The sequence below is a fragment of the Aphelocoma coerulescens genome, chromosome 2 (assembly GCF_041296385.1).
Source record: "Aphelocoma coerulescens isolate FSJ_1873_10779 chromosome 2, UR_Acoe_1.0, whole genome shotgun sequence".
NCBI classification, from domain to species: Eukaryota; Metazoa; Chordata; class Aves; order Passeriformes; family Corvidae; genus Aphelocoma; species Aphelocoma coerulescens.
The window spans coordinates 157062714-157090176 of NC_091015.1; the positions used below are offsets into that span (position 1 = coordinate 157062714).

The 27463-nt window shown below is 39.3% G+C and overlaps 2 protein-coding genes across 4 annotated transcripts in view; one reads left to right on the forward strand and one right to left on the reverse strand.

Annotated features, from left to right (window-relative positions):
- Positions 1-1629: 1629 nt before the first annotated feature.
- WASHC5 (WASH complex subunit 5) lies at positions 1630-27090 on the reverse strand. Of its 3 annotated transcripts, none has more exons than XM_069005472.1 (29): positions 27006-27090; positions 25782-26082; positions 23776-23921; positions 22614-22698; positions 22242-22342; positions 21142-21334; positions 20412-20564; positions 17779-17892; positions 17053-17224; positions 15645-15772; positions 15210-15339; positions 14277-14389; positions 13471-13637; positions 12760-12835; positions 11957-12067; positions 11702-11842; positions 10231-10311; positions 9490-9591; positions 8683-8862; positions 8139-8263; positions 7597-7759; positions 6782-6884; positions 6592-6671; positions 5166-5269; positions 4576-4705; positions 4367-4463; positions 3809-3962; positions 3119-3206; positions 1630-2048 (listed from the first exon to the last, which is right to left on the reverse strand). In XM_069005472.1, exons 2-29 carry the CDS (start codon positions 25965-25967, stop codon positions 1992-1994), a joined length of 3480 nt encoding a protein of 1159 aa, XP_068861573.1. In that variant the 5' UTR covers positions 25968-26082; positions 27006-27090; the 3' UTR covers positions 1630-1991. The 3 variants fall into 3 exon arrangements, with proteins under 3 accessions (XP_068861573.1, XP_068861571.1, XP_068861572.1); XM_069005470.1 differs by having other exon boundaries at positions 26937-27024; XM_069005471.1 differs by lacking the exon at positions 27006-27090 and adding an exon at positions 26763-26895.
- NSMCE2 (NSE2 (MMS21) homolog, SMC5-SMC6 complex SUMO ligase) overlaps positions 27053-27463 on the forward strand; it is a 133001-nt gene continuing 132590 nt past the window's right edge. Inside the window, exon 1 of the mRNA XM_069005473.1 lies at positions 27053-27256. Coding sequence (XP_068861574.1) covers positions 27053-27256 — 204 coding nt within the window. The remainder of the gene's footprint in view (positions 27257-27463) is intronic.

A 27463-nucleotide genomic window follows, 5' to 3' on the forward strand; every position in this document is an offset into this window, starting at 1 on the left:
AATGGTCCAACACAAAGTTCATGAAGACCAGCAACTGCCAGAAAACAACCTGGCAAAAAAGTTGTTCCTGGGGAAAAGCTGTTTTCCCCTGGATTTCCCTGGAATCCTCGGAAAACCCAATTCACTCCTGCAGCGGTGGCCACCATCCTTCTGGGCTGCATCAGGCAGAGCTGCTGGCATATCTGCCAGCAGGTGGAGATGACCCTTCCTTGCTAAGCCCTGGCGAGACACATCTGGGTGCTGAGTCCAGTGCTAGACTCCCCACTATGACTGACATGGACACACTGAAGGGCTTGGAGCACCTGTCATATGAGGAGAGGCTGAGAGAGCTGGGACTGCTCAGTCTGGAGAAGAGAAGGCTAAGAGGAATCTAATTCATGTGGATAAATATTCAATGGATGGAGGGAGTAAAGAAGAAAGAGCCCAGTGACAAGACAAGAGCCAGCTGGGAAGAACTGAGACACGGGAAATTCCATTTTAACATAAGACAGAACTTCTTTCACTGTTTAGGTGGTCAAACACCCGGGCAGATCACCCAGAGAGACTGGGGAGTCTCCATCCCAGGGATATTCAAAACTCAGCTGCCTGTGGTCCTGTGCCAGCTACCCTACTCTATGCAGGAGTGTGGGCTGGACAGTCCCAACATGGGACTATCCCTTTAGCTGTGGCATCTGCCTCCTCTTTTTCAGTCTGATAATCACCTGTCCAGGCTGTCCCTGTGATAGGGTAATATCCCCTGCTGACAATTCCACAGCAACTCCATGCAAGATAATTAAGCCAGGTGTACCAACCAACGTTCCATACTGTGGAAGCTTGGAAGATAAGGGGGCTCATGTGTAGGTAGCAAACTCAGTAGTGGAGCCAACCAAGGATTGTTGGTAAAAACAGCAACGGGTTGTTGTGGCTGGAAATGGGGCTGTAGGAGGCAGGGAAGCCATGTCTGAGAAAAATGTCCTTGTTCTGGCTCCTGGAGATAAGCAGTCAAGAAACTTATCTTTAGGGCAGGAAAAACTTATCTATAAAAAAATACCCCCACAAGGCCTGGGCATGCTCCCAAGGACACCCCATCAGCTGGGCTCATGCTAGAGTCACGACTGGTGATCTCTTTTTCTTTCTTCCTTTCTTTCTCTCTCCCCCTCTTTAATCCAGCTCTATCTCTGTATCCACCCCCCCCACCCCTCCCATTTCACCCCACCCCTTTATCCAAACCCCACTGCTGTGTGCTGAGGTAGGAGGTCAGGGACTAACATATCAATTTCCAAGCCAAGTGTATAATTTACTAATAAAACTTTGTGAGGTTTTGTGGACCCTCTGACTTTTGTCATTCCTTTTGACCACGAGCACCTACGAATCTTGGGTGCTCCCTTCCCCTTAAGGTTGGGACATTACACATACCAGGAGTGAAAATTATGTGACTAAACAGCTTGTTCCCAACATTAGTCATGTCACAGTTGTACTAATATTTGTGCCTTTAGGTAGCCTAACAGGACTTTTCAGCTGTGAATATTTAATTATGTCCTCTATAGAATTAAACTAACTGTTTGTAGTACAATAAGGGAGACATCAAACCTGTGTATGCATTCTCACTCATGGTTCTTTTAAGAAGGAAATTGTATTTGGAATCAACAGTCCTTGCAAACTATCCAACACCTTTATTTCCAGTTTCATTATTCATTTCTGATACAAAAGTCAAACTTCCACAAATAGTTCTTCAGAACAAAAAACCTAAATGATTTATACATAAACAATTACATGCAGCATTTATAATGTTCAGTACAAAATGTACACTGTTTAGAGGAGACGCTGCGTATCATGCCAAGATTTAAACAAGGGTTATATAGACTAGTGCTGATGGTTACATTTCACAGACAGCTGTAGGCACTGCCTTGAAGCACAGAAAAGACATAGTTCTGAACAGCTGTAGTTGCCTCATCCTCAGGACCCAACTCCTCATTTCAGGTTTGGAGAAAAGCCTTGATCCTTCTCCATATTCATAGAACAGTTCTGAATTCATCAAAAATGAAGCTTGGCACGTGTGCTTCAACAACCTGAGGGACACAGGAAGGCACAGTTAGGCATTTGCATTATCCATTTGTTGTCCATTCATCCATTAACAAGCATATCTGATCTATGACTCAAGCACACACACCATTGACCTGAGGCACCCTGGCATGAGGATGTGCTCCTGGATGTGTTCCTGGATGCGCACAGAGCAAGGAAGGAACAGCACAGCCTGGGCTGTGACAAGGTGCCAGGAGCACAGGACTGTGTAGGACTGGAGGAATGCTGCTGCCCTCTCTGCTGTTTCTCCACACAGCACCAGGCTGGAGTGGGAGCTGGACAGGCACCAGCTACAGGGGCAGGACTGACACAGGGACCTCCTACCACACTGCACTGTGGGCTGGGAAGAGGAGACTGGAAGAATCTCTCTCTCTTGTCAGCATTAGTTGGGAAATGGCTTCTTCAAGGACCACTGAGGTACAGCCTATATATAGGAAACAGGATTATGACTTATTTTTAATACTATGTATAAATAATAGATCATCTTCAAATGTAGTTGTATTTAAACCTGAAATAAAGTCTCTCTACAAGCACAGACTTTTAGCACTTCCCTTGCATGTGAGACAAGGAAGCTGCCTGGGAAATCAGGCTTTGGCAGAAGTGAAGACTGGATACAATGTTTCACCAAAATTTAGACTTGTTAATTATCTTTTTGCCCTGTGTTTTGAATACTGTTTAGTATTACTTGGAAACATCTTGGAACTTCTGTTTTATTTCTTTCCTTCCCAACAGCCCCCAGCAAGTACACTGAAGATTAACAGAATTGTTTGAAATTGGCACAAAGCTGAAATTCTTTATTAGTATTAATCTATTTATTCCTGTAGTAATGGGACTGATCTCTATGAATCAGGGCTGCTTCTGCATCAGCAGGGCCCTGACCTGTTATTTATTACGTTGGCTCCAGTGTAGTACAAATGGAAGGTGTGGGCAGTGTCTCCCTGGCCAGATCCCTTCATTGGCTGTAGTAGAATGGGACCACACATTCCCCGTTCTTTTTTCCAGGGAAAATAGTTGGGGTGTTTAGGGGCATATTTAGAGACATGGAATTCTTTCTTACCTTTCTTGGTAACTTGGTGTAGCGAATGTAATCTTCCAGGAACATGAGGGCACCCACTACATCAGCAGGCATTTCTGGAATCTTCTGGCTAAAATTAAATCACCATGGAGATCACACTCTTACTAATTGACTAGTTACTTGGATTAAATTACCTGAAAATGCCAGCCTTCAAATAACACCATTTCTACTAGGTGCCATGTGATTCCATTACAAATAGAAATAGTGTTTTAATCTTGTATTTAATAAAATATATTGTTGTTATTGTGTAAGGCAATCATAGAATAGTTTGGGACCTTAAAGATCATCTAGTTCCAATGCCCCTGCCATGGGCAGGGACAATTTCCACTGGATCAGGGTGTTCATGGCCCCATCCTACTTGGCCTTGAACACCTCCAGGCATGGAGCATCTACAAGTTCTCTGTGAACCTGTTCCAGTGCCTCACCACCCTCATGGGAAAGAATTTCCTCCTAACATTATTCTCAATCTCCCCTCTTTTAGTTTAAAATCATTTTCCCTTTTTCTGTCCCTGTCAGCCCACATAAAGAGACTCTCTCCATCTTTTTTATAAGGTCCCTTCAAGTACTGAAAGTCTGCCAATGTCACTGATACTCAGCTAGAAAAAAAATACTGACAAAGCAGTGATAATACTACTACAGGTGATACTTGGGTAAAAAGTAAAACATGGATACCTTGTGCACTGCTCCATCGTTGAACGAATAAACTGACCAATCAGAGCCAAAAACTGTTCTGTATATCTTGAGTGAAACTGTTTCAAAAGAGTAAGGAGCCCCAGAACCAAAGGAAGCCAGTCAATTTGATCAGCTGGCCGCTTGCACAGCACTCCTGCACAGAAAAAAACCCAAAACAACACAGGTTTATAAAACAGAACATATTCTTATAGCACAGACTAACTTATGTAATATACTTTTCATGATTTTTTTGCTCTGTCTCTCCTTCTGCTTGCCCACAAATGAAAATTCAAACCTAACATAACAACTACATGTCTTTCATGGCAAATGGCTTAATGATACTAACTGAGGCACAGGATAGAATGAGAAACACAGGGGTTTGGATTCTGCTTCCCACCCCATTGCATTTGGCCTAAATAGTATAACAAAACTGTCTGAACGTGATGGACTAAAGTTAGGAACTCTGTATTTTCTATGCAGGTAATTTTACTATCTTCTCTACACATAATTTCACATAGGTTTTAATTAGATTCAGACAAACAGCAACTTACACATTACCTAAATTTCTGTTGTACTGAAGTTTGGGAAACTGGGAAATGAGGAATAGGAAGTTGACAGTGGGAAAATATGGCAGACGTTTTGTTGTTATGTAGATCTGAAGGGAAACAAAAAAAAAGAGTAGTACAGGACTTCTACATTTTTTTTCCTCAGTTAATAAAAAAATAGAAAAAAGCAAACTGCACCAAGCACCAGATTGTATGCCTGACCTTATTTAATGGATTGTGAATGCCAGCAGCTTCCAGATAAGCTGTGATTTCATACAGAAGAGTGTTGTCTTCTTTAGGATAAGGTAATGATGGGTTCTGATAATGTGCTTCAATGTCAGCCAATATTGCTCTAAAAGGAAAATACATTTATTATATTAAACAATTTTTTAAATTATCCCCAGATAAGCCTTACATGATGCCACAAGTCTTATTAATGTAAAAATTTCAGAGATACAAAACCTGTAAATGGTTACAATCAAGAGTAAAACACCTTTTCTGGAGTCTTTTTACAAACATTGTATTTGATTCAAAATCAGAACGACACATATTCTGCTTCTTCTTCTCATCTAAGTATGACTTCAAAACTAGATATAACCAAATGCTATTAGAAACTGCATCTTTAAACTAATTACTTGCCAAGTATTTATTTTTAATGTTTTTCTTGGGTTAAAAGTCAAATACCGATCAACAAAAACCTCCATGCAATCAGACTCCACATTTTGCTGTAATTTAGATTTTAAGGATTGCTGAGCTGATAACAATTACATCACAGTCATACACGCAACTCTTCAGCACAATTTGCTTCTTACTTATTGAGATTTTCCAAAGCAGCAGCCAAATGCTTGGAGTCAAACCTGCAGGAATAATTTAATTCATTGGTAATCTGTCGTCTTAAAATCTGCATCTGACCAACCTGTTGAAACAAACACAAAAAGGGTGGTGTGTTAAACTGAATGCAATGAAGGAAGAGTGAAGTCAAAGACTGACCCCAGCTGCACAGTGCACTCAGAGCACAGATGTAAGCCACAGGGCTTGAGGTTTACACACAGTTCCCGGTACCAGGTACAGGCCATGTGAAAAGGGCACAAAAAGGGTTAACAGGTATAAAAATCCCTGTTACTTTTTTTTACACTGGTGACAATGCCTGTACTCTGGTTCCCACCTCTCTGTAAATCTTAGGGTCAGCATGGCAGGAGGGAAAAACATCAGAGGCTCATTGTAGTCAACCTTCCCCTTCCCTGGTCTTTACTCTTCACTCCAGTAACAAACCAACATTCACAGCACTCTGAAAAATGCTGGTCCCAATATATCATTACAGAGACAAGATAAAGAGCCATGTTAGTGGGACAGATTGTTTAAATCTTCAGCACAGTACAATGCCTTCTGTGGGAACAAGGCAAGTCTGGGAAATGCTACTGCTCCAAACTTTATCCTTGGGGATATCGTGGTCACAAGGCACTGTGAGGAGTCTCAATAGTTCCTGATACTGAACACTAACTTAGCCTGCCCAGATCAGATCTCTAGTGCCAGACTCTGGTTTTGGTGAACTATTTCTTATGAATCTCAGTGCTAAGCACTTTGTGGAGTGTGAGGTGCTCACACAAATGAGGCTCAGGAGGTCTTGCAAACCGAGGCCTGCTTTACTTGTGATGCTACACAATTCCAAGTCAGTATAATACAACACTGTAAAATAAAATGAATAAAGTATCACAGAATCACAGAATCATTAAGAAAAGACCTCTGAGATCACTGAGTCCAACCAATGACTGACCACCACCTTGGCACTGAGTGCCATGTCCAGTCTGTCCTTAAACACCTCCAGGGACAGTGACTCCACTTCCCTGGGCAGCCTGTTGCAATGCTTAACAAACTTTTCTATAAAGAAATTCCTCCTAATGTCCAACCTGAACCTCCCCTGGCACAGTTTGAGGCCATGTCCTCTTGTCCTGTCACTGGTTGCCTGGGAGAAGAGGCCAACCCCCACCTGGCTACAGTCTCCCTCCAGGAAGTTGTAGAGAGTTGTAAGGTTCCCCCCTGAGCCTCCTCTTCTCCAGACTAAACACCCCCAGCCCCCTCAGCTGCTCCTCACAGGACTTACCCTCTAAACCCTGCATCAGCTCTGCTGCCCTTCTCTGGACATGCTCCAGCACGTCCATGTCCCTCCTGAACTGAGGGGCCAGTATAACCAAAGAGCCTCGAGTGAATTCTGAGTAACAGTAAGTCACATGAACCCACCTTCATTATGGAGTCCAAATAAGCTGTCCAGATCTTCTGTGTTTTTGCAATTGCTGTGGAATAAACCTTGTTTGAATTTGCTGAGAAAAGAAGAAGGGTGAGGCATTAAAAAAAGAACATGTAAGAAGAGAAATAAATGCAAGTGTACAAAGACAATTGCTTTCTTCCATCTTAACCAGTAAGCACGTACCTATGATTCCTTTGAGGGGACTGACAGCATTCATAAGTGCTTTTAAGGTATCCTGTACTGTCCTGTCACGCAATATATTTTTCTGAAACATACTGAGGAAATTCTAATAAAATAAAGAAATAATAAGTAAAATTACCACACATGCACTCTATGATTAATTTTGATGGCACAGGAGTCACATTTTTTAACAGCAGGAAAAGACTATTTCCATAGATGAAGAGTTGAGGAATTCTGTAGTTTCACTTTTTGGAGTTATGCTAATCGATGTTAGGACAATTAAAAGATCCCCCTTGTCAGTATCTAATACCTACTATGGACAACTATTAATTCAATTTTTCAGGAAGAATTGTTTTCATTGATAATTATTTTCCTTAAAATCTTTCACCAGGCTAGAACTAGGCTCTTCTCAGGAAACAAAACAACTTGGTTTCACATAGAGGCATTAGGGAACCAGCCATTACATAGAATTGACACCTTACTTATACCATGGTAGACTCAATCTAGTCTTTGTTGATGTCTAGTCAGAAAAATAGAAGTTGACCTGAGATCAACTTTTAAGTACACACACTGTGTACACCTTCAGAAAGCATCCCATAACACACAACCTGGAATTACACAGCACCATTTACTTATGGGCACCAACTCTCCTGATTTTATTTGTAACTGAAATTTTTCCTTTTGGGGCTGAACACCCAGTTTTCAAATAGTTTTGATTTCAGTTTACCATTTCAGTAATTAACAGTTTTTTTATTTTACTAAAAATTATTAAACAATAAAAGCATTGTAGCCTAGAGAAACTTAAGTTTAAAAATTACCTGCAGCTCCTTCACAATCATGAAACACAGCAGCCTGTCTAAGCCATTGAGACCAAAGATACCCAAAGTATCTTGGATCTCTGAGAAGAGACGACTATTGGTTACTTCTTGGTGAGTTTTGGTATCATACCAGGTATTCATCTGGTCAATGTAACACGTGATTCTGAGGAAAAAATATGCAACTACTTCAGAATAAGCTGCAGACAGTTCCTGTGATACTCTCAGTAATGAGTTACCTTTATCAGACAGATGAGAAAGACTCTCCAAGTATCTCAGGTGATGTTTAGTTATTCCTCTTTCCACCACAGTTCTGTCACCCTTCCCTGATTTCTCTCTCCTCCATTTATTTAACACTGTTTTCCTTCTTAGACTAAAATCACAACTTTTCTAGACTAATATTTAAAACGTACAGGATGGACTGGGTATATCTGGTTTTATATAAAGATATGACAGCTAAGGAAAAACTATCACTCGTATTTTGGTTTGTGTATGGTGGAATTGGAGCTATCCAGTGCATGGTGCTTGTGACACACACTACTTACTTTGGGTCTGTGATCCTCAGGATTTCTCTGCAAAGCCGACCAATAAATGTTACGGATTCATCCACAGGTGTGAATTTTGGTATAGGAATATGAGTAGACTGGTATATACTTTGCCAGTCTTGAATCTGAAAAATAAGTTTTAGAGTAATTTGCAGTGCTCCCATTACAACTTTTTAATTAGCTTAGAAATTTTCCTTTTGTTTGATTTAAAAGGAGTACACTGTAACACAATATTGTAAATTACACATAGCAGAACACTATAAAACCAGAATAAAGCAAAGAGAAGAATGAATCTTATTACAAAAGGATATTTAAAATATTCTGGTTGGGGTGCTTTTCTCTTCTTATGTACAACTAATGCACGGGGGATGCTGAAATATTTCAGAATAAGCTGGGGGCAGATGTTTTACACAGTAGTTAGCACATTCAGTCGAAGTCACAATGGTAGGAACAATGGGTACACAGCTCCATCATTCACAGGCTCTAACAGCCAAATATAAAGACATTTATCAAGTTTTTTGTTGTTTTTGGGTCTGAGTAGCACCTTTGTTCTTAAGAAGTTATTGCACTCCTGTTCCACGTTGTAGTTAATAATACGAGACACTTCCTCTTGCCAAATTTTTAAACCATATATGTTGACGTAATCCTGGATATATTCAAATGATCTATGGAACCCATCCATTGTAGCTGCCATTTCTTTCAGTTTGGGCATAAGTTCGCTTGGCTGGAGATAAAGAACAACAAAAAGATAAAACCAAAACTATGAACACGTAGAATTCAAAGAAAATGTAAAAGGCTTCTAAATACCTTTACAGAACAACCTCTAGAGCATTTTACTATGGTCCAGCCAGATCTGAAAAGCACTGAGAAATCTATCAACATTTGGTATCTGAAGTAATTCTTACTAAATATTTTTTCCTCCCACTTCTAGTATTTGTTTTTGCCTTCAGTCATACTATTGATTGATCTGGGATATTCAACAATCTGGACAGGATCAAAACAAGGAGTCACTCGTATTTTATCATTGCTTATCTATGTTTACTTGGCTTATGTGACCTGTCAGTCATCACAGACAAAGGCAGAACCGTGAATTCGGAATTGACAGGACTGTTTGGAACAGGACAAAAATATGTTTCTTAATTTTATGTTAAAAGACAAACAAACAAAACTCATTTGAACATCAAATAAGGCACTCCAAATAACCTTCCAAAATTCAAAATGTATACTCTTTTACAATAAGGAAATCTGCACAGAAAAGCACAAATTATTTTCTAAAAGGCATTATAATAAAAGAGGTCCCTACACACCCAAGATACATAAAAAATTAAAACCAAATCAAATTCTTACACACCTTGGCTCTAGGGTTAAAGATGAGGCCTCTGTGAAGAGCCAGGGCCACCCGTTTTACCAGCTCCTTCCTTATTCCATCCTCCAGTAACTGTTTTGGGTCCACCTAAATAGAAGAAACATCTTTCCCTTAAAGTCAGAAAGGTATAAAAAATATAAAGGATTTACTTTGTACCAAGAAAGATATTAAACACTTTTGATAAATAGGAAGCACTGTTAACAGATACACTTAACCATCAGAACTTGTCCAAAGAATAAAAATTCATACACTTCTGCTACAGAATAAATGATTTCTTTAAGTTGAATGGCAAAGGTTTGTAGTTCCTATATTCAACCTTTGCTCACCATCCACTGAGAATGTTGCACAATTCTAAGCCAGTATGCATTAGGGAGTGTATCTTCAAAAATATTTGCTTCTGGTTCTCCAAGATGTATAAATGTAGCCTTAATGTAGGCAGGGCAGTTTATACCAATGGAAGAAACAGCTCTTCAGAGAAGCTTTCCATCAGGAAAAACCCCCAGAGAACACCAACTATGGTGGATGAATCCATTTAGAACCGGGACTGTGGTTTCTTAAGAACCTTTAAAAAATACAGTTCTTACCTGTCTGCCAATTTAGGCATCACTGTTTGAAAATTTGTATGCAAACTTATATTTTCTTATCTTTCCTCGAGGTCTCACATATTGTGCTAAAGTGCTAATTGCCACCCCACGACTTTTTCCTATTGAAATAATGGATCATTACCTTGATGATACCAACTAAAGTCGTTTTCATCATGAGAATACCTTCAGTGAAGATTGAAATTGCATGGGTTAGCTTGGCAACCTGTAATAGAAAAGCACAATTCACTGAAGTGATTCAATAGATGGAAATAATTTCTCTAAAAAGGTATCCATATTTCCCAGTGGTAGCTTCCTGTTTTAGATTAAAGTAATTTGCACTGATACACTTTCAACTTTAGATACTGCTCTGGATTTACTTATAGCAAAATAATTACCTTTCTTTTAGTCAGATAAGTGAGTTAGCAGTAGGAAAGAACAGGTACCTCTCAGAGGCTTCAGAGGGATTATGGAAGGGAAGACCAGCTATGTCTTGTGTGCACAAAACATCATGGACAAAAGTCTCAGCTGATACCTTTGAGCAGGCTGGAGACACAGCTCACAGTAGTTATTCCATAATAAAGCCTGCTGCCACAATGAGTCCACCTCAGTATTTCCACTGATGTAATACAGTAGCACATTCACTTTAAGTTGTACAATTATTATTATTATGCTCAGAGTTCAGACAAGCCAGTCTTTGCCTTTCAGATGATTACAATACAGAATAGAGAAGACACTGTTCAGACCTACAGTTCAACAGAAATCAGAAGTGAAAAGCTTTAGTAAAAGGTTTTTTCCCTTTATCTCCTCAAAACATTACTGAACACTGCCTCCTCCTCTACTTCTACCCACAAGCCAGACTGACTTCACAAAGTCTCATGGTGGAGTCTAAATGTAAATGTTCAGGTCTGAACATCAGCTTAATCAGAAATCACAGCTTGTTTGCAGAAAACACCTAACAAGTGAGCACTTTCGCAAAATCTCCAGAGAAAAGCTGGCATCTTAAGTGATTATCAGATTCTTTGTGAGAAAGACTTACTGATCTACTCAGGTTTTTGCGTTTCATCTTCCTCTACTGATAATAAACTGTAGCAATTCTGCTCGCTCTTCCAGACCGGTAACAGTACAGCAAAACAACCACAGACAAAATGAGCAACAGCAGCTTTATCTGATCACATCAATGTGCCTCCATCCTCTCCTCATTTGAGGGCAGCAAAAAGCTTAACCCTGCTGGCTTATTCAGTCTTTAACCTTCTCCATTTGGAACAAGAATGGCCAAATGTGGAGGGCTCCATTTCAGACTCACGTTTTCAGGGCTTCATCCCCTCCAATAAATAAAAATATCTTCATGCTCCTTTATAAATTTATTTGGTTTTCCTCCCCTTCTCTACAAGATCAGAAGTTTAAACTTCTACAAACAGAAGCGCAGAAGTTACTCATCTGTCCTCATGAAACCCAAGTATGCTCACAACACCACCAGTCAACGTTAACTTTTAGCCAACAAATCCAACTTCACTGTTAAAATATAACTCTATGGAGCTGTATAGATTTAAACTTAGGTTAAAGTTTGCCACCTATAAGGTTTGCTTTTTCAGAATTTCCTGTTTAAACGGCACCTCATATCGTGGTCCAAGCTGAGCATAATCTCGTAGCTTATCCTTATCAAGGCGAGTAGGCACTTCAATAATATCGTGAGTCTGAAGCTTTATGATTTTGAGAAGAGATGTAAACATGCTTTCTGGAATGATCTGTAGAACCTTTTTAAATGACAGAAGATACACACACAGTCAGTATATTCTCATTAAAAAAATAATCCTCAATTAAGAAAAGGTAATTAGAGAAAAAGGCAATTACGCCTTTTAAGCACCCACCTTTCTCACATAGGAAACCAACTCGCCAGAGTAATACTGGGACACACTGAGAAGGTCGGGACTGTTCGCTTGATTGATACGGAGAAGTGGCAAATCAAGAGCAGAAGCAAGCTAGAAATAAAGTTAACATTTTAACTCCATGGTGTTTTTTCTGATATAAATTATATGCTTGAATTCTCTTGCTCAGGTTCTTATCCTACAACCCAAAGTACTGGATTCTTCCTATGGAGCAGTGCTGTATCAGGCTTTCCAAGAGAAAAAAAATTGTTAAAGGTCAAAAACTCCAACAGTACATAAGGCTACCTTCGGTAAGATTGTTAAAATCTTAACAACTGCATGGGATATTTCAGTTGTAATTTTACATTCTCACTCATGCTAATTCTCATTCTTATTTCTACAGAAAATATTTTTATTTGCTGCCAGAGCTTCAAGATGACAACAGGCACAGCCAACATAACTTTTTAAATTCCTTCAGCCTGTTCTGATCCATATGCAGAGGATCCCATCTCTGCACCAAAGTCTCCAGAAAATAGCTGTAATGAGTGGAGGCTGGATGATAAGACTTATTTACCTAACAGCAGCAATATAATTGTTGCATAAAAAACTCCATGCATAACTTGATTTTATTTTCCTTAAAATGAACCTTGAGCTAATTCAATATTGTCTAAAAAAACCTGGGCATAGAAAATGCTGGTAAAAGGAAGTCTTGATTCTCCTGTGATATCAGAGCCTTAAGGCCTTTTTAACAAACTACTTGGATTGACCTGCAGTGTTCAAGTACATTCACTGTTGTTCATACTTACCTTTAGGAAAGTGGCTCTGAGTTTAGTTACCATAGATGGACTGACTCTTATGCTGTCCTGCATAATAGACGTAAAGCTGGGATAGGAAACAAACAAAACAAATCAGCTTCTTCCCCTGAAACTCTTTATTTTCAACTGTTTAATTGTATGTCAACAGCACCAGTGTAATGTGGAAACGGAGATCAGGAGATCACTGACAGACTTCACTGAAGGAGGATTTTGCTCTGAAGAGATACTGGTTAGAAAAACCCTATATGATAAGGGTAGGTGGGGCAAAAGAAGAGGCATCAGGGAGTGTTAACACCACGGTAATGAAGTAGCAGCTCAGCAAAATCCCACCCCGGACACAGAGTTCTCGAGCATTAGTCTTTCCTTGTTTGTTTTTGGTTGAAAAATGAACTCCATATTTTGGAGAACACTTAATGAGACTAAAGGCTGGAGACAGGAGGTTAACAAAGCTGTTGTAGTTAGAACGGGATAGACAATGAAAAGTTACACTATCACTTCACCTGCGGTTAACAACCTGAGAAGGATGGATGTTAATTCCTATTCAAGCTGATGCGAGCCCAGTATACTAAACAATTCACAGAACTGAGCTTCAAGACTGTTTTAAATTGGAAAGTTTATAGTCTTAACAACATTTATGCATGTTATTTCCCACAAGTTTTGCAAATGGTGACTGACTGGAAGAAAAAGATCCTGGTAACATACCTGTCAATTAATTGCCAAGCATAAGAAAGATCACCAACTATCTGAATGGTGATCAAGACCTCTTCTTTAATATTGATAGTTCGGATCATCTGATGGAGAAATTTGCGTGTGTCAGCGAGAAACTGGCAAACTTGCAGGTTACTTTCCAGCTGGTGAAACTCTTGGACCTGTATTTTAAAAACAAACAAACAAAACCTATAAAGGGATTCTTTTTTTTGTTGTTTTCTATTTATCTTAAGGGCAGCAATACAAACAGAATCAGTAAATTGACATATTACTTTAGGATGTTAGCAGCAGTAAGACACTTAAATCCTGGCCTGTTATGGAGTGTATTAAAAATAAATTTCAAAAAGTTACTCAAGGAGGTGTACTGTGAAACATCATTCTGAGTACTCTTTTATATCCTGGAAATAGAAGAAATAGAATAGAAAAAATACAGATATTTTTATTTTGCCTTTCAAATCACCCTTTCTAGCTTCAAATGAATTTATTTTCACAATTTCTAAAAAATGAGTAATGTTGCCAAATACAGTTAAATACTGGATTAATTAATTTGAAAAAACCTACAAACCCTCAGGTACAGGGGGCATGACCTTTCATACTATATCCCTTATTTTACAATACCAAGGTCTATATGAAACTTCTGCTTACTGTAGATATGTAACTGCAAATATCCAATAGACTTAAACAACTGTTAAAATGCAGATCTGTCTTGTATATCTACTATTAGAAGTCAGTGCATGTGCAAAAAAATGCTGTTGTTCCAGAAGGACAAGGTCATATATCTCAAAATGTCTTTGCCATACCTCTTCCAAAGCCTGTATTAGCTGCACAGTTTTTCTGCCTGCTGCAGTGGAATCCTCGTAGTTCAGAGACATTATTTGCTTGGAGATTTCTCTGAACCAAGCCTGGAGATTTTCTATGAAAGAATAAGAAAAATTTATTGAAATCTCTGCATGTATGATAGGCAGCAAAAATACAGGGAACTTGCTAGTTAAAAGAAACAAACAAGCTATACATGTAGGAGATTATTTTACAAGTTGTTATTTCACCGGTACATTTCTAGTCTTTCAACGTGTACACTTGTAAAGTGGCAAATGCTCGGGTAAATTTCACACACAACATTAAAAACACTTACCAACATCAATGGGCATTAAAAAAATCTTATTTTTATGCCAGTTCAAGAAATAAAAAGTTTCAAAAACAAGAGCAAGGAATTTGAAAAGAAGTACAGATTTGATTTTTAAGTCCTTGGAGAACTCACAGAATACCATTCAGTGTAGAGAAGTGAGAGAAGGTTTGAAAAGATGCTGATACAATTCAAATCCAGGTTACAACCAGGGAAAGAATAAGGGAAGAGGTTAAACCCTCCCTAAATTTAATGGGCATGATCTTCTCACTCCTTTGTACATAGAACATGGTAACGTGAACTCCATAATACACAGAAAAGTGAACTGGCGTTTTATAGTTTTAGCTGGCATATCCAAATAAAGGAATGAAAAATACTTTTAAAAATAGGGCCATCTAAATATTAGGTACCTAAATATTGCTTGCATATGGAATATGTGATGAAAACCTAAACAAGACAAGAGTTAAAGAGACCTCTTTGGCAGCTGAGGGACATGAAAATTGTTTTTATATTATCACTATTATATTCATGTATTTTCTTTTGGTATCACTTTAGAAATATAAATTGAAATCACTTTCCCCCCCCCCACAGTACAGTTTTTAATAATTACCGTTTTTCTCCACTCTAGTAAGAGGTTTAACTCCTGAGAAGACATCAGCAAGCTCAGTCATCCTTTCAGATCCCTCTTTTTTATAGTTCTCCCATTTAGCTTGTTTTTCTGACAGCATCTGCTTGAACATCTATTGAAACCCAAAGCATGTGGTTTACAAAGCTGGCAAGGAGGCACAAGAGGTGAAATAATACTGAAAACAGATGGAACTGACTTAGTGATTACTACATTACTTCAAGATCTAGTCAGAATATTAAAAACAAAATTAAAAATATTAAGAAATGCAGATGGTGCCATGGACTTACAGTGACAGAAGCTTACTGAATTTTATAGAACAGAGCAATGCAGATTTTTTGATTTTTAGTCACTTATAAAAACATCCAGTGACTTTTTCAGTTTAGCGATCTTAGAAGACTCTGGTCAGCAGCACATTACCTCTTTTAAAATGAATTCAAACTGAGCTGTATCCAGAAGAAGCTGGAAAAGGATCCTGGAATTGTACCTTGAGTCTGTTAAAATTTGATCCTTTATCTGGCGGAGACGTTTGTTATTTGGATCACAAGCTGAAAATGGAAAGACAACATTTCCCCACTGTTACACAGAATTTGGCCAAGCTTTTCAATCTTTGTAAATACATTCTTTTTTTAATAGCTTGAAGGCAACAACATTTTGCTCTGATATGTAAATCCCCACCTGTCTTCCATTTACATGGAACAACCTCTCCTTATAATAGGATATAATTAAGGTTTCTGTGGTGCTTCAGCCTTCTTAAAACTTCTGCAGGCTTCTGAAACTAAATATGAATTTAGTCCATCTGACTGAGAAGCCCAGAGATCAGTATCTCTAAAACCATTAGTAAAGTGAATGGAGGTGTAACAGAAGCCCTCTCACATATCAAGAAGCCTCAAAGACAGCACAAGCATTCGAACAGGGGAATGGCTAAATAAGTCAGTTCATGTTGGAAGCCGCGCGGGACGGGGAGCCCGGATCCCCGGAGGGGGAAGCGAGAAAAACAGAAGCCAAACCAATATGGTTGAAAAATGCACTCTGCTTTATTAGCAGTCTAAAGGCACTTATATAGCATACCAGCTTGTTAGCTCCTAAGTGGCTTAAAGCTTATCAAGACACATTTCTCTTTCTACATAATTGGACTACATTGGCAGTTTTCCACAGTCTTGTTATGATCAAAAGAATTTTGTGCTTGCCTCCCTCGTCTCACTCCCAGATATCACACCTGCAAGTTCTTTTACTCCCTGAAATTTCTCAGGCTGAAACTGTCTAGTTTCACACAGGGACTTTCCCACGGAAAATGTCTCTCACACACACACACAAGCCTAAAAACCTCCAGCGCAATAGCTTGCACAGTTCTTTTATTGATCCCAGTAATTCTATTCCCCAACAAGTTCACACAACCAAACTCACATCAGAGACATTACTCAACAGTTTCATTTGAATTTCAGTTCAACATAACAAAAACCTTAGTTTCAACCTGTTAATTATTAAGATTTTAAGAAGGTGGCTACTGCTTTCTTTTTGGAGCTAGGTAAAACTTTCAGAATTATGATTTTCTGAGGAATATTATTCAACAAGATAGTGACTTCTCCTACTAATTTTTATACCTGTGTTTGGCTCACAAGAACTGAGGAAATGCATGTGCTGTTTCAGACAAGGCTTTAGGAGACTATTTGCAAAACAACACCTCAACAATTTCCTGCAAACAGTAGAGGAAACTGCTGACTTCAACAGCAGCAGAACTGAACTTCCCCCAGGCCCCAAAATGAAGCCCCTGTAGAGGAGGGCTGACAGTCCTACACTCAGCAGTGAGTGTAGCATGAAGTCTTACTTGTGTCTGCAGTGTGCAGCATCAGCCAGCGGATTGCCACGTTGCAGTCTCGCAGGCAATTCAGCAGCTTGGGAATATTGTCCAGCACCAGCTCTTCCCTCAGACAGCCCTCCTTGAGGAACTGCTGCACCTGCGTGTGCACTCGCTCGGTGACTGCAGCGTACCTACTGGCCTTAAAACACACAAAGCCTGCATCAATAAAATCCTTGCCTCAAATAGAATACACCGTATTCCCTAGAGCTTAGAGGGCACACAGATCAAAAGTTCTATAAAATTTATTATCATTACTAGCACGCAATATTATACACTGCAACTGCACGACAAAGGATGCAAGATAAACTTTAAAGTAAAGAGCCTACACAGGAAGCATAATGTTTCAAAAATGCAGACTTGCAGCCTTTCTATATATTCACTTATGTACTCGCTAGGAATTATTCCTAAAAAGTGGTACTAATACTTTATTGCCTAATGGGAAAGAACAACAACAAAAATCTATCACAGAATGGAGATACTTATTATGAATTAAATGTCAGTTCTACATGGTGAACTTCTTCCCTAAAGATGAAGGAAAAATTTCTACTCATATTCCCGAAGCTTGCCAGACAATACAGTACAGATGCTGTATGCAAGAAGAAAAGACCCAAGCATTATTGATGTCATATAATGTACTTCAGATGCCCACACATCTTGCATCTTGCTAAAAATACTTAATGGTGGCTTATGTACCTGCTCTTTGACATTTGAAAGATCCAGTGTATAGTTGAGGGCAGTTTTAGCAGCTTTGTAGGGTTCCCATGCTTCTGCCAGATTTACAGTGATTCCCATGTAAATGCTAATGACCTAAAATTGGAAGCAGAAAACAAGAAGTTGCATTTATGTCATTATTAAGAAAAATACAAAGTTTTCATTTAACAATATGACAGAAAGGGATATGCTGTGGGTATAAATAAGAGATAACTGAACTTTTTTGGTAGTGGTACTTTTTGGTGTACCACCTTTGGAAATCAAGAAGACTTTGAAATAAAAGACACCCAATTAATTAGAAGCACAGTTCTGAAAACAAGATGACAGTTCGTTCAGTCACTATATATGATACTCTATTTTTTTCCATAAACTTATGACTTATTTTTCATTTCCATGATGCTCTGAAGAAGATTGATACAAGCAACTGGGGAAAAAAACTATGATAGGGTGGGAAAAATCAGATTAATTCATCTTAATATTAGGATGCCCAAAGGACCAAATTGAATTGTAATGCATCTTTCACAGTGACACAGAAATTATGACTACATAGTGTGATTTTTAAGGAGCAAAGAGAAACTGATTTCAGACCCCTAGCACAAGTTTAGGCATGATTAAAAATATAGAATCATGATTAAGTAACAATTATCTTATTTGTAAGATAATTGATTAAAAATGGAAGACTTGGTTTACTGACAGATAAAGGATGTACAGAGCTGTGGGATTATGAGCTTTGTCACACTGATGCTCCAATATTCCTTGATCCAGGCCTGATCACATCGAGGGGAACACAGTCAGCCTTTGAGCTCTTCTGGCAGTGTCAAGTAAAGGCAAATGGGACCCGGGTCTGCTGATATGAAGATCTCTCTCATATTGTTGAAGTGAAGCTCATTATTTCCTGTAGATGACAGTTCCTCAAAAGGCTACACTTCAACTGCTAAGAATAATTTGAAATCAGCCTAGGAGTTGAGTATTTTGTATTTGATGCAGCTAACTCATCCACATCTGACCAAAAGAAGATAGGTGTTGTCTAAAAATATCAAACTGTACTATGAACTCAAGTTAATAAAAATGCTGGCATGATCAAAAATTCACAATGTCAAGTTCTCATTTCTAAAAATAAGCTTGTAGTTCTCCAGAAACAGAGTGATTCTAATGTCTACTGAAATAGCCAGCTCTTGCAGTTTCCTCCCTCCCTGCTTCACTGTTCCACTTATGATACAGCAGAATACAACTTGGCACCAACAGAGATACACAAATTAATATACAGTTTCTTTGTTAAGTCTGATTCCCTTTGATTTAGACGACCTAGGGACTCTATTCTTATATGCCAGCCTATTTCAGTAGCAGGTTTTTGCAGACTAGTGATTCTGAATGGAAATCCTAAAACTCAGTACTGAAACATGTAGTAGTTCCATTTTAATCACTACATCTGAAAAAGTCTATAGAATCACACGTAGCGACAGCTTTAGCTTCTAAGTTATTTGGACAATAGCACCGAGTTAATCCTTAAACAAGTTTTCAAATAACATCAGTGTGGGATGATTTGTTGGGGAGCAAGACTGTCCTCTACAGCATTCTTGACATGCTGGTAGAATTCACCAGCTGAAACCACATGAAGGTCAGAAATGACAAATACAAAGTCCTGTACTTGGGACAAACCCAAATCCTGCAACAACACAATCTGGGGAATGTCACAATTCTGCAGAAAAGGACCTAAGTGTCCTGCTGGAAAAACCAAACATGAATCAGACATGCAGCCTTATGACAAAAAAGAGTAATCAGACACTGGGCTATGCCCGACTGCAGCCAGCAGACTGAGGGAAGTGAATCTTCCTTCTATTCAGCTCTCATGAGGTCTCATTGAGTGTAATGGGTCCAGATTTGGGCTCCTCAGTATGAGACAGGCATGTACAAACTGGAATGAAGTGAACAGGAGGCCACTAACACACTCTTAGTACGCTAAGAGTGCGGTTTGCTTAAGCTGGAAGAAAGATGACCAAGGGATCTGACTGTGGTCTTCCACTACCTAAAGGGAAGTTATGACTAGGACAGAGCCAAACCCATCTCAGAGGTGCACAGTGAAAAGACAAGAAGCAACAGCCACAAATGTTGCACAGCTGTAACAAAGGAATTTCCAGTGGTACAGAAGGGAGAAATTCTTCACCATGGGAGTGATAAAGCACAGCCACAGGTGTCCACAGAGGCTGTAGAGTCTTCATGTTAGATGTTTCCAAAACTAACTGGGCAAAGCCTGAGCAGCCTGATTTAGCTTTGAAGTCAGCCCTGCTTTGAGGCGAAGGCTGAACTAGAAGATGCCTAAAATGCCTTTCATCACACATTTTTCTGGCACTCACTTTATCTTGATGGTATTAGAGCATAGTTGATTAAAGCACTTAAGATGATAAATTACTCTTTCAAAGGACAGCCTTCCATGCTTATCCAGAGCATTTGACTCTGACTGCTTCACTCTGAACAAAGTAAAATTTCCACAGAGAAGAATCTCTTCTAGTTTTAGGTTATTATTATTTTTCCATAACACATACTGTAACAATAATTTAAATTGTTCCTATAACATTAAAACCAGGGAACAGTTTTAAAACAGAATTAATTTTTACCCAATTATCTGGAAAGTATTTATCCACTATCTCTCTCATTTTTGCTTGTTGAGTGTGAAGAATAGAAGGGTCAAAATACAGTATCACATAGAGCATAGCAGCCTGTGTAGCCAGGGCGGTGCTGCGGTGTTCTGGTAATGGATACGCTGAAACCTAGAAAAAGTAACAAAACAACGCTGAACATAACACAGCGCATCCTAAACCCCCTGAAAATATCATGGGCCACATTAAAGAGTGCAGTGTATAGATACAATGAGGCAAGAAGCATATTTAGGTAAGCTGGACATGCTTACACATGCAGCATATTTACCAGATGCATTTCCAGAATGTAAAAGTTGACTTTGTAGATATCTGTTACTTAACAGGTTACAATAAGATTTTACTATGCCATAAATGAGTCAAATAAGACATGTCAATAAGACATGGCCATCATAAGACATTAATCAAAAATGTTGGTTTTTACTGCAAGGCCGCCCAAGCACTGCAGCAAATTGCCCTGAGAGGTTCTGTGGTTTGTACCTCCGGAGATACTCCCAAATCCAACAGGATGAAGCCCAGCGCAACCTGCTCCAACTGACCCTGCTTGTGCCAGGGGGTCGGACTAGCTGATCTCAAGAGTCCTTACAACCTCTGTCATTTATTTTTTTCAGAGCTTCATGATTAAGTAATTACCCTGAGAATAATTTTGATATTCCCCTTTAGAGCCCTCTTTCATCTCAGGGTTACTTACCTGGTTGTAAATGTCATCTGACCGTAAGCGGCCAATAACCATGCTAATGAATGTTTCACTAATGGGAACCCTGCTGAAGTAACTCTCGGGGTAGTTTGGAGGTCTTTTAGCTCCAGGTTGGCTCGAGTATCCAGTGCTTCGAAGCAATTTACAAATATCATCTAAATTGGAATCAGCAGAGGATCGGGCTGCACTGTTTTACAAAAAAAAGGAACAATAATATGAGCTATATGACCTAATAATTCCCTTTTTTCCCACCCCGTGTAACCACGCCCTACGCACAAGAAAATAAACAAATACTAAAGTCTAGGAGATTTTTGATTGTTTATTCCTTTAATATAATGGTCATCATGTTATAGGACACTGATAAATGTCCATACTGAAATTCCAGATAAGCAGACAAAGCGCAAACAGAAAATTAAACTCAGGAACAGAAAGGAGCTTTATATTCAGAGAGGAATTTGTTCCTTTTCTTTTTTTTAATTTTCATTTTTTTTCCTCAGCATTTCTGAATTCCCCTTGTCAATTCACTTCTGCATTCCAGAATTAAAGAATCTCTCATTATATACAGGGAGGCATAAACACAGTCAAAGCAGCATTTTATATGTGTGGAATGATTTACACTGATACCCTTTAAGACCCCAGCTGTTATACCCTGATGCTGTCAACCTAGCCTGTAAAACTTGTAACTGATTGTACCTAATCAAGCACTGTAACTACAAGAAATCTGACCTGCAATACATTTGTCACCCAGATAGTCAGGACTTTTCAGAAAGTTTCCTTGAACATTTGGGAAGTTGTGACACTTTCATAGCTGGCACTTGCAGCCTAAAAGCTTTAGCTGGAAGTTTACTTATGGACTTAAAATGTCTGTTGTAACAGAATGAAAAACCTGGTGCTCATTTTGCAGCTGAATCTGCAAACACAGCTAAAGCAAAAAGTTCTTAGGATATTCAGAGAGCTCTGCTCAATTATCCATATAAAGTCAGCAAAAGGTGACAATATTTCCATTTATCTTAATAGAATAACCTAGGTTACTGAATATACTGCATGTTGTATCTTCTCAGCCTTGAGTGCTTCTGCACACCTATATCCACTACCTGTATCTGTAGTAGGAAACCAACATTCTTTCTCTGACTTCTCCTTCAATCTTCTGGTCAATGACCAGTAGCATGACCCCATATAAATACAGGGCTTCACACTGTTTGGAAAGAGAAAGAATGAAGAAAGAAAATAACATAAACATGATTTTGTAGCAACATTTAAAGAAAAACACGTATTGGCAAACTAACCCAATTTCAACTATGTAGTCAACACAACATGAAAAATGGCAGGCTGAGGATTTTTGCTCTTTTTCCTCCTTGAAGTGAGTCACAGCACTTCCATGTGTTTGGTAAACTTAAATTTTTGTCTAATTTGGCACTTACTGAGTGGGTTAATTTTCTACTATTACAAAACTAGCCAATACTTACTAGAAGCTGTTTTCCATCTTCATTAAGGAGGACTGTTTCTAATGTTTGCTGAATGTAAATTCCTTCATTGAGGTCATCTAAGTATCTAGGATCATGACAAAAAGTTTGGTCATTGACTGTTTTGCTCTCAAACCGTATACCCTCAGAACTCAATTGTTCAGTTTTCTCTCAAAGTCCATAGATGCATCTGAACATTTCCCTAGTACAAGCAGCATGGAGTTTTTCAGACAGAGAAGAAGAGAGACTCTACTATAAAATGAGAGACTGAAATCCCTAGCTAGTGCCAACCAGTTGGCAAAAGTCTCCTTCCGTATCCTGATGGTGTAACGTTAAAGACACTGACGGATACCTGGTAGCTTACAGCACATCCTCTTTATCTTGTCATGGATGGATAACAGCCTGGGAAGGCTGCCATGCAGTAATTTAGTAAAACTTAAATTAGTAAAACTAAATGTTACTAAATATTTTCAAGTTACCTCAAATTATCTCCTGGGAACACCATAAATTGATCTCCACCTTAGTTTGGAAGGTAGAGCTAGAAATAGAGTATGTTCACCTTAAGTAACATGAGATTTATTCCTATTAAAGGATTTTCCAGCAACATTACTTGTTAATAAGTAATATCAAGCATTTAATCTTTTAATATAACATCAATAATAGAACCAATTCTCATGTTTAAGATTCTCAGGAACTTTTTGTTAGAGAATTTCATGAACCTTTCATTTTTTTTTTTACAGGTCAGAGCAGTGAACTTGACAATATGGCAACTCCACCGAAAAATTAAGTTCAGGAAAATAATGCCAATGGAAGTTAAATAAAAAGAACCTTATATGATATTCTGTTTTGCAAGACCACAAATATATTAGCTTAATAATATGGATTCTCCTTTTATTAAAAAAAATCTTCAGGACAATCTCCAAGATAAAGAAAAACTAACTCAAGTTTACAATTGAGGAAATGAGGTAGAGAGGTAAAATGTTTTCAAGCCATATATGAAGCTGGTAGGGAACTGTTAAAGTTAGTGTTCACTCCAGCAATCCAGGTTTCCTGGTGCACATGAATATGCTTCCACAGTGGGTCTCTATAGAAAAAGCTTTTCATCAATAATACAAATACCAGTAATCTCATCTTCAAAAATCCATACATATTTAAAATACCATACCTGTTTAAATCTACAATGTATTTATGTACACTCTGAAAAGCTAAATAAAACCTCGTCAAAATTTCAATGTTGTTTTCACGAAATTCTTCATCTAAATCCAGTAACTCGGGCTTGGCTTCCAGTTTGCCTTCACATGTCTCAGGCCCCTGAAAAAAGAAACTCATCTTTAGAGACAGTACTTGGCTTCAATCTCTACTTGACTTCTCTTCAGTAGGACACAACATGTACAACAACCCGTGTGCAAACCAGAGTTAACATTTCTTACCAAAACAAGGATCTGCAGCTTTCCAACCTACTTTATGGTTAAAAATTGATTCCATAAAGATGAGTTTTACACACTGTTACGATCTGCAATAATTTAAAATATGATTTATCCAATGTAACCAAAGGAAAAGAATGGCCAATGCTTGCAGTAAAGCCCCAATACATCTGAAGGCATTGCGTGCTTTTTGTAGTGTTAACTATCTCCCTGATGGAATTTTTTCCTTTACACATTTCATCTGATTGATTTGTCAGGTAGAAACCATAACACTGAATGCGCACAAAGCTTAGTACCTTCTCATACATTCAAACTGCTTGAAAATATTACACCTGTTTTTTCCACAGACTCTGCATCTAGCTCAGCACTTGTCCCCTGAATTAATGCAGAAACTTTGTCATTAACAATCATGGGGGAAATAGACTTGGGATGAAGAACTTGACTTCCTTAAAGCAATAGTACAACTTTTCTAACACTTTACCACTGTTGTATTTCTCATAACCACCATTTGGTCTTATCAACACCATCTAAATGAAAATATTGCTACAGTTTAATTGAAAGTATCATTAACATTTAATTGAAAATACCTGTTTTTCAAAAGCTGACAATTTCTGAGTTTTTATAAATGGCCTTCTGCTTCTCTTTTTGTGCAAAATGCCTACATAAAACAAAGGATAAAAACAAGCCCTAGACTGCCTATGAAGTGCAAATGCACAAAGCAAACAATCTTTTAAAATCTCAAATCTCTCCTCTTTAAGTAAGTCTGAGAATTGTGAATATAGAAAAAGTGCATTTGCAGTAAAAATATCTGTAAGCTCCCTAATCTGTGCTTTATAAGTATGACTTCTATGGATTTTTTTGGATTTTAACTTTGAAAAACAGCACACTGTTATGTTTTCTTAACATTCAAAAATACTACAGCTTTAAGGATTATTGTATTTCTCACCAATTACAGCCACCTGCTTTTAAATTTTTAACTTATTTGTGTAAAAAAAAAGACTTCTACCAAACACTTAGATCTAAAGGTAACTGTGAAATCATTTGTGCTCAGGATTTTCAGTACCCAAGGCTCACAGTTAGCGCCTGAAATTTACAACTCTTACTACAATTAAATTGAATTAAATTTTAGAAGTCTCTCCCTTGTTTTATTATTACCATTTCTTGTATTGTACAATCCAAATAAAATCAGATTTAGATAGTCTCTGTAGTTCCTTTTTAATCATGCTGGAAAATGACAGAGGGAACCTGGTACTGCAAGCTTAATTTTGAAAGGGAAATAAGGGCTTTCCATGGATACGTCTCCTTGACTTATTTATTTATTTATTTAGTGCACGTGACAAGCTCAGTAAAAAAACAATCACAGCACTGTCAGACAGGAGAAGAGAAAGCAGTTTTCATGGCTGCAAAGAATAAGCTGCAGATTAACAGAAGAAAGATGGGCATACTGCCCATGGCACTGCTCAACCAACCACGCAGGCTCAGAACCTGCTGGTGGAAGGATAAATTAGTGGTCCTGCAGGAATTACTACTACTATTACTACTACTACTATTACCACCCCACAATCCAATACTCATGTTTTATATAATCAGTATCTATCAAAGTTCACAGGCCAGATGACTCATCATACATTGTGGAAGATGTAGTATTAATAAACACAACAGTCAGGAATGACTGTTTCACTACCCGAAGCATCCTCACGTGGGACAGCAGTGCTTTAAGGAGAAGTTTAACAATAAAAGGATTTACCTTAAAATAACTGAAATCAAATATGATATCCCCGTACTTCTGTTGATCAGCCTTGTCCTTTAGCCTGAAAACACCAGGAATAAATTCGGAAAGTCTCAGAAGTTCTGCAGTGATGGCATTTCCACAGGAAACAATCCGAAGAATTGCCTGACCACAGAGATTGTTTTCAGCCAGAAAATCCACCATTGTGGAGCTGCATGTGACAGAGCAGCAGAAGTCCTGCAATCTGATTATAATCGTTACTCTTCAGGTTACTGGAAGCAGAAAGCTTGATGAAGAAACCAACTGCGCCATTAATAACCTGTAAAAACAAACACGCACACATTTAGACTGGTTTGTATTCATGTTTTTGATAGTTTAATTTGTGGATGTTTAAGCATACTCTCCAATCTCTCAATTTATGAAATCTAAATTATCCACAGCTTTGTAAAATGAAAGAAATGCACTGAATTCATTTTCAGCAAATACTCTGCATTTGAGAAGTGACCTGTGTGAGCAGGCAGGGGAAGTGTGATCTTTTATACCAAGAAAGCTGAAGAACACTAACACTATTGAAGAATGACAGTCCCAAATACGGAAGCAGTTGTGACCATACAAAGAGACGGGCGCAAGAAAAACAAAACCACTTCACAAAATGTGTTTTTAAGAGCCACTTTAAAAATACAACCAAAGTGACTATAATCGCATTTAACAATAAGGAAAACTTTCATAGCAAATGGAAACGAGTTTTTTTTTTTTTTTTTTTTTTTTTTTTTTTTTTTTTCTGAAAGACGAGCTTCCACGCTGTCGTTGCACTTCCTGGTCAGTTTTATTCATTCATACGTTTCGTTTCCTGGGGGTTACTGCGTGCAGCACCAAAAACAAGCGCCCGTGCTTCAGAAACATTTATGGGAAGTTTTGACCGGGCTTGACTTTTCACCAAAAACCTTCCGAACCGCTGCGATAAACTTAAGATGACACTGAGCTCAAAACAGTTCTGACCCAGGACGAGCGCCCGGAGCCCTCCCAGGTCCTCAGTGCCGTCGCAGGCTCTGCTCCTCAGCGTGCCCCAGACCGGCTACGGCCGGACGGGCTCCAAACCCCAGTCGGTCCGGTCCGGTGCGGTCCGGTTCGGTCCGGTCCCGTCCCGCCCCGCTCCGCCACCGCCGAACTCACGGTTTGCACCCAGGCGGCCTCGCTCCCTCAGCGGCTCCCGCCGGTGCCCGCCCGGCCCAGCGCGCTCACCCTGCCCCGGCAGCGCCTGCGGCGGGGACGGCGACGGGCAGAGAAGTATGGAAGGAGGGTGGGAAGGATGGAAGGGAGGCGGCGGCGCTCCCTACGACGTCGCAGAGCCCTCCCATCACATGACGGCGCCGGCTGATGAGGCGATTCCGCTTGCCCTAGTGCCCGCCGCTACCGCCCTCCTGCCTCTACCGCCGGGAGGGCGTCGTGGGACCGCCCCCGGCACAGTCGCACTCTCAGACCTCGGGGACGAGGTGAGCACCAGCCGCTGGCGAGGGTGGCTGTCCCCGTCGGCCCCATCCCTCTGCGGGCGAGGGCAGCGCGGGAGCGGCTGCGGGACGAGTGCGGGGCCGTGTCCCTCCGTGCGGGACTGACCGGGCTGCCCGGCCTGCCCCCGACCGGCCCCCGACCGGGTGAGGCGGCGAGAGGGCCTGGGAGAGCGGAGCTTCCTGCTCGGCGGG

Excerpts from the sequence above, each read along its gene's own strand:
- WASHC5 (XM_069005472.1), bottom strand. The coding sequence starts at position 25,967 with ATGGTGGATTTTCTGGCTGAAAACAATCTCTGTGGTCAGGCAATTCTT. Across the intron at positions 22,699-23,775 it reads TACATTGTAGATTTAAACAG|ATACTTAGATGACCTCAATG; the intron begins GTATGGTATTTT and ends TCATGATCCTAG. Across the intron at positions 6,885-7,596 it reads TGATTGTGAAGGAGCTGCAG|AATTTCCTCAGTATGTTTCA; the intron begins GTAATTTTTAAA and ends TTATTTTATTAG.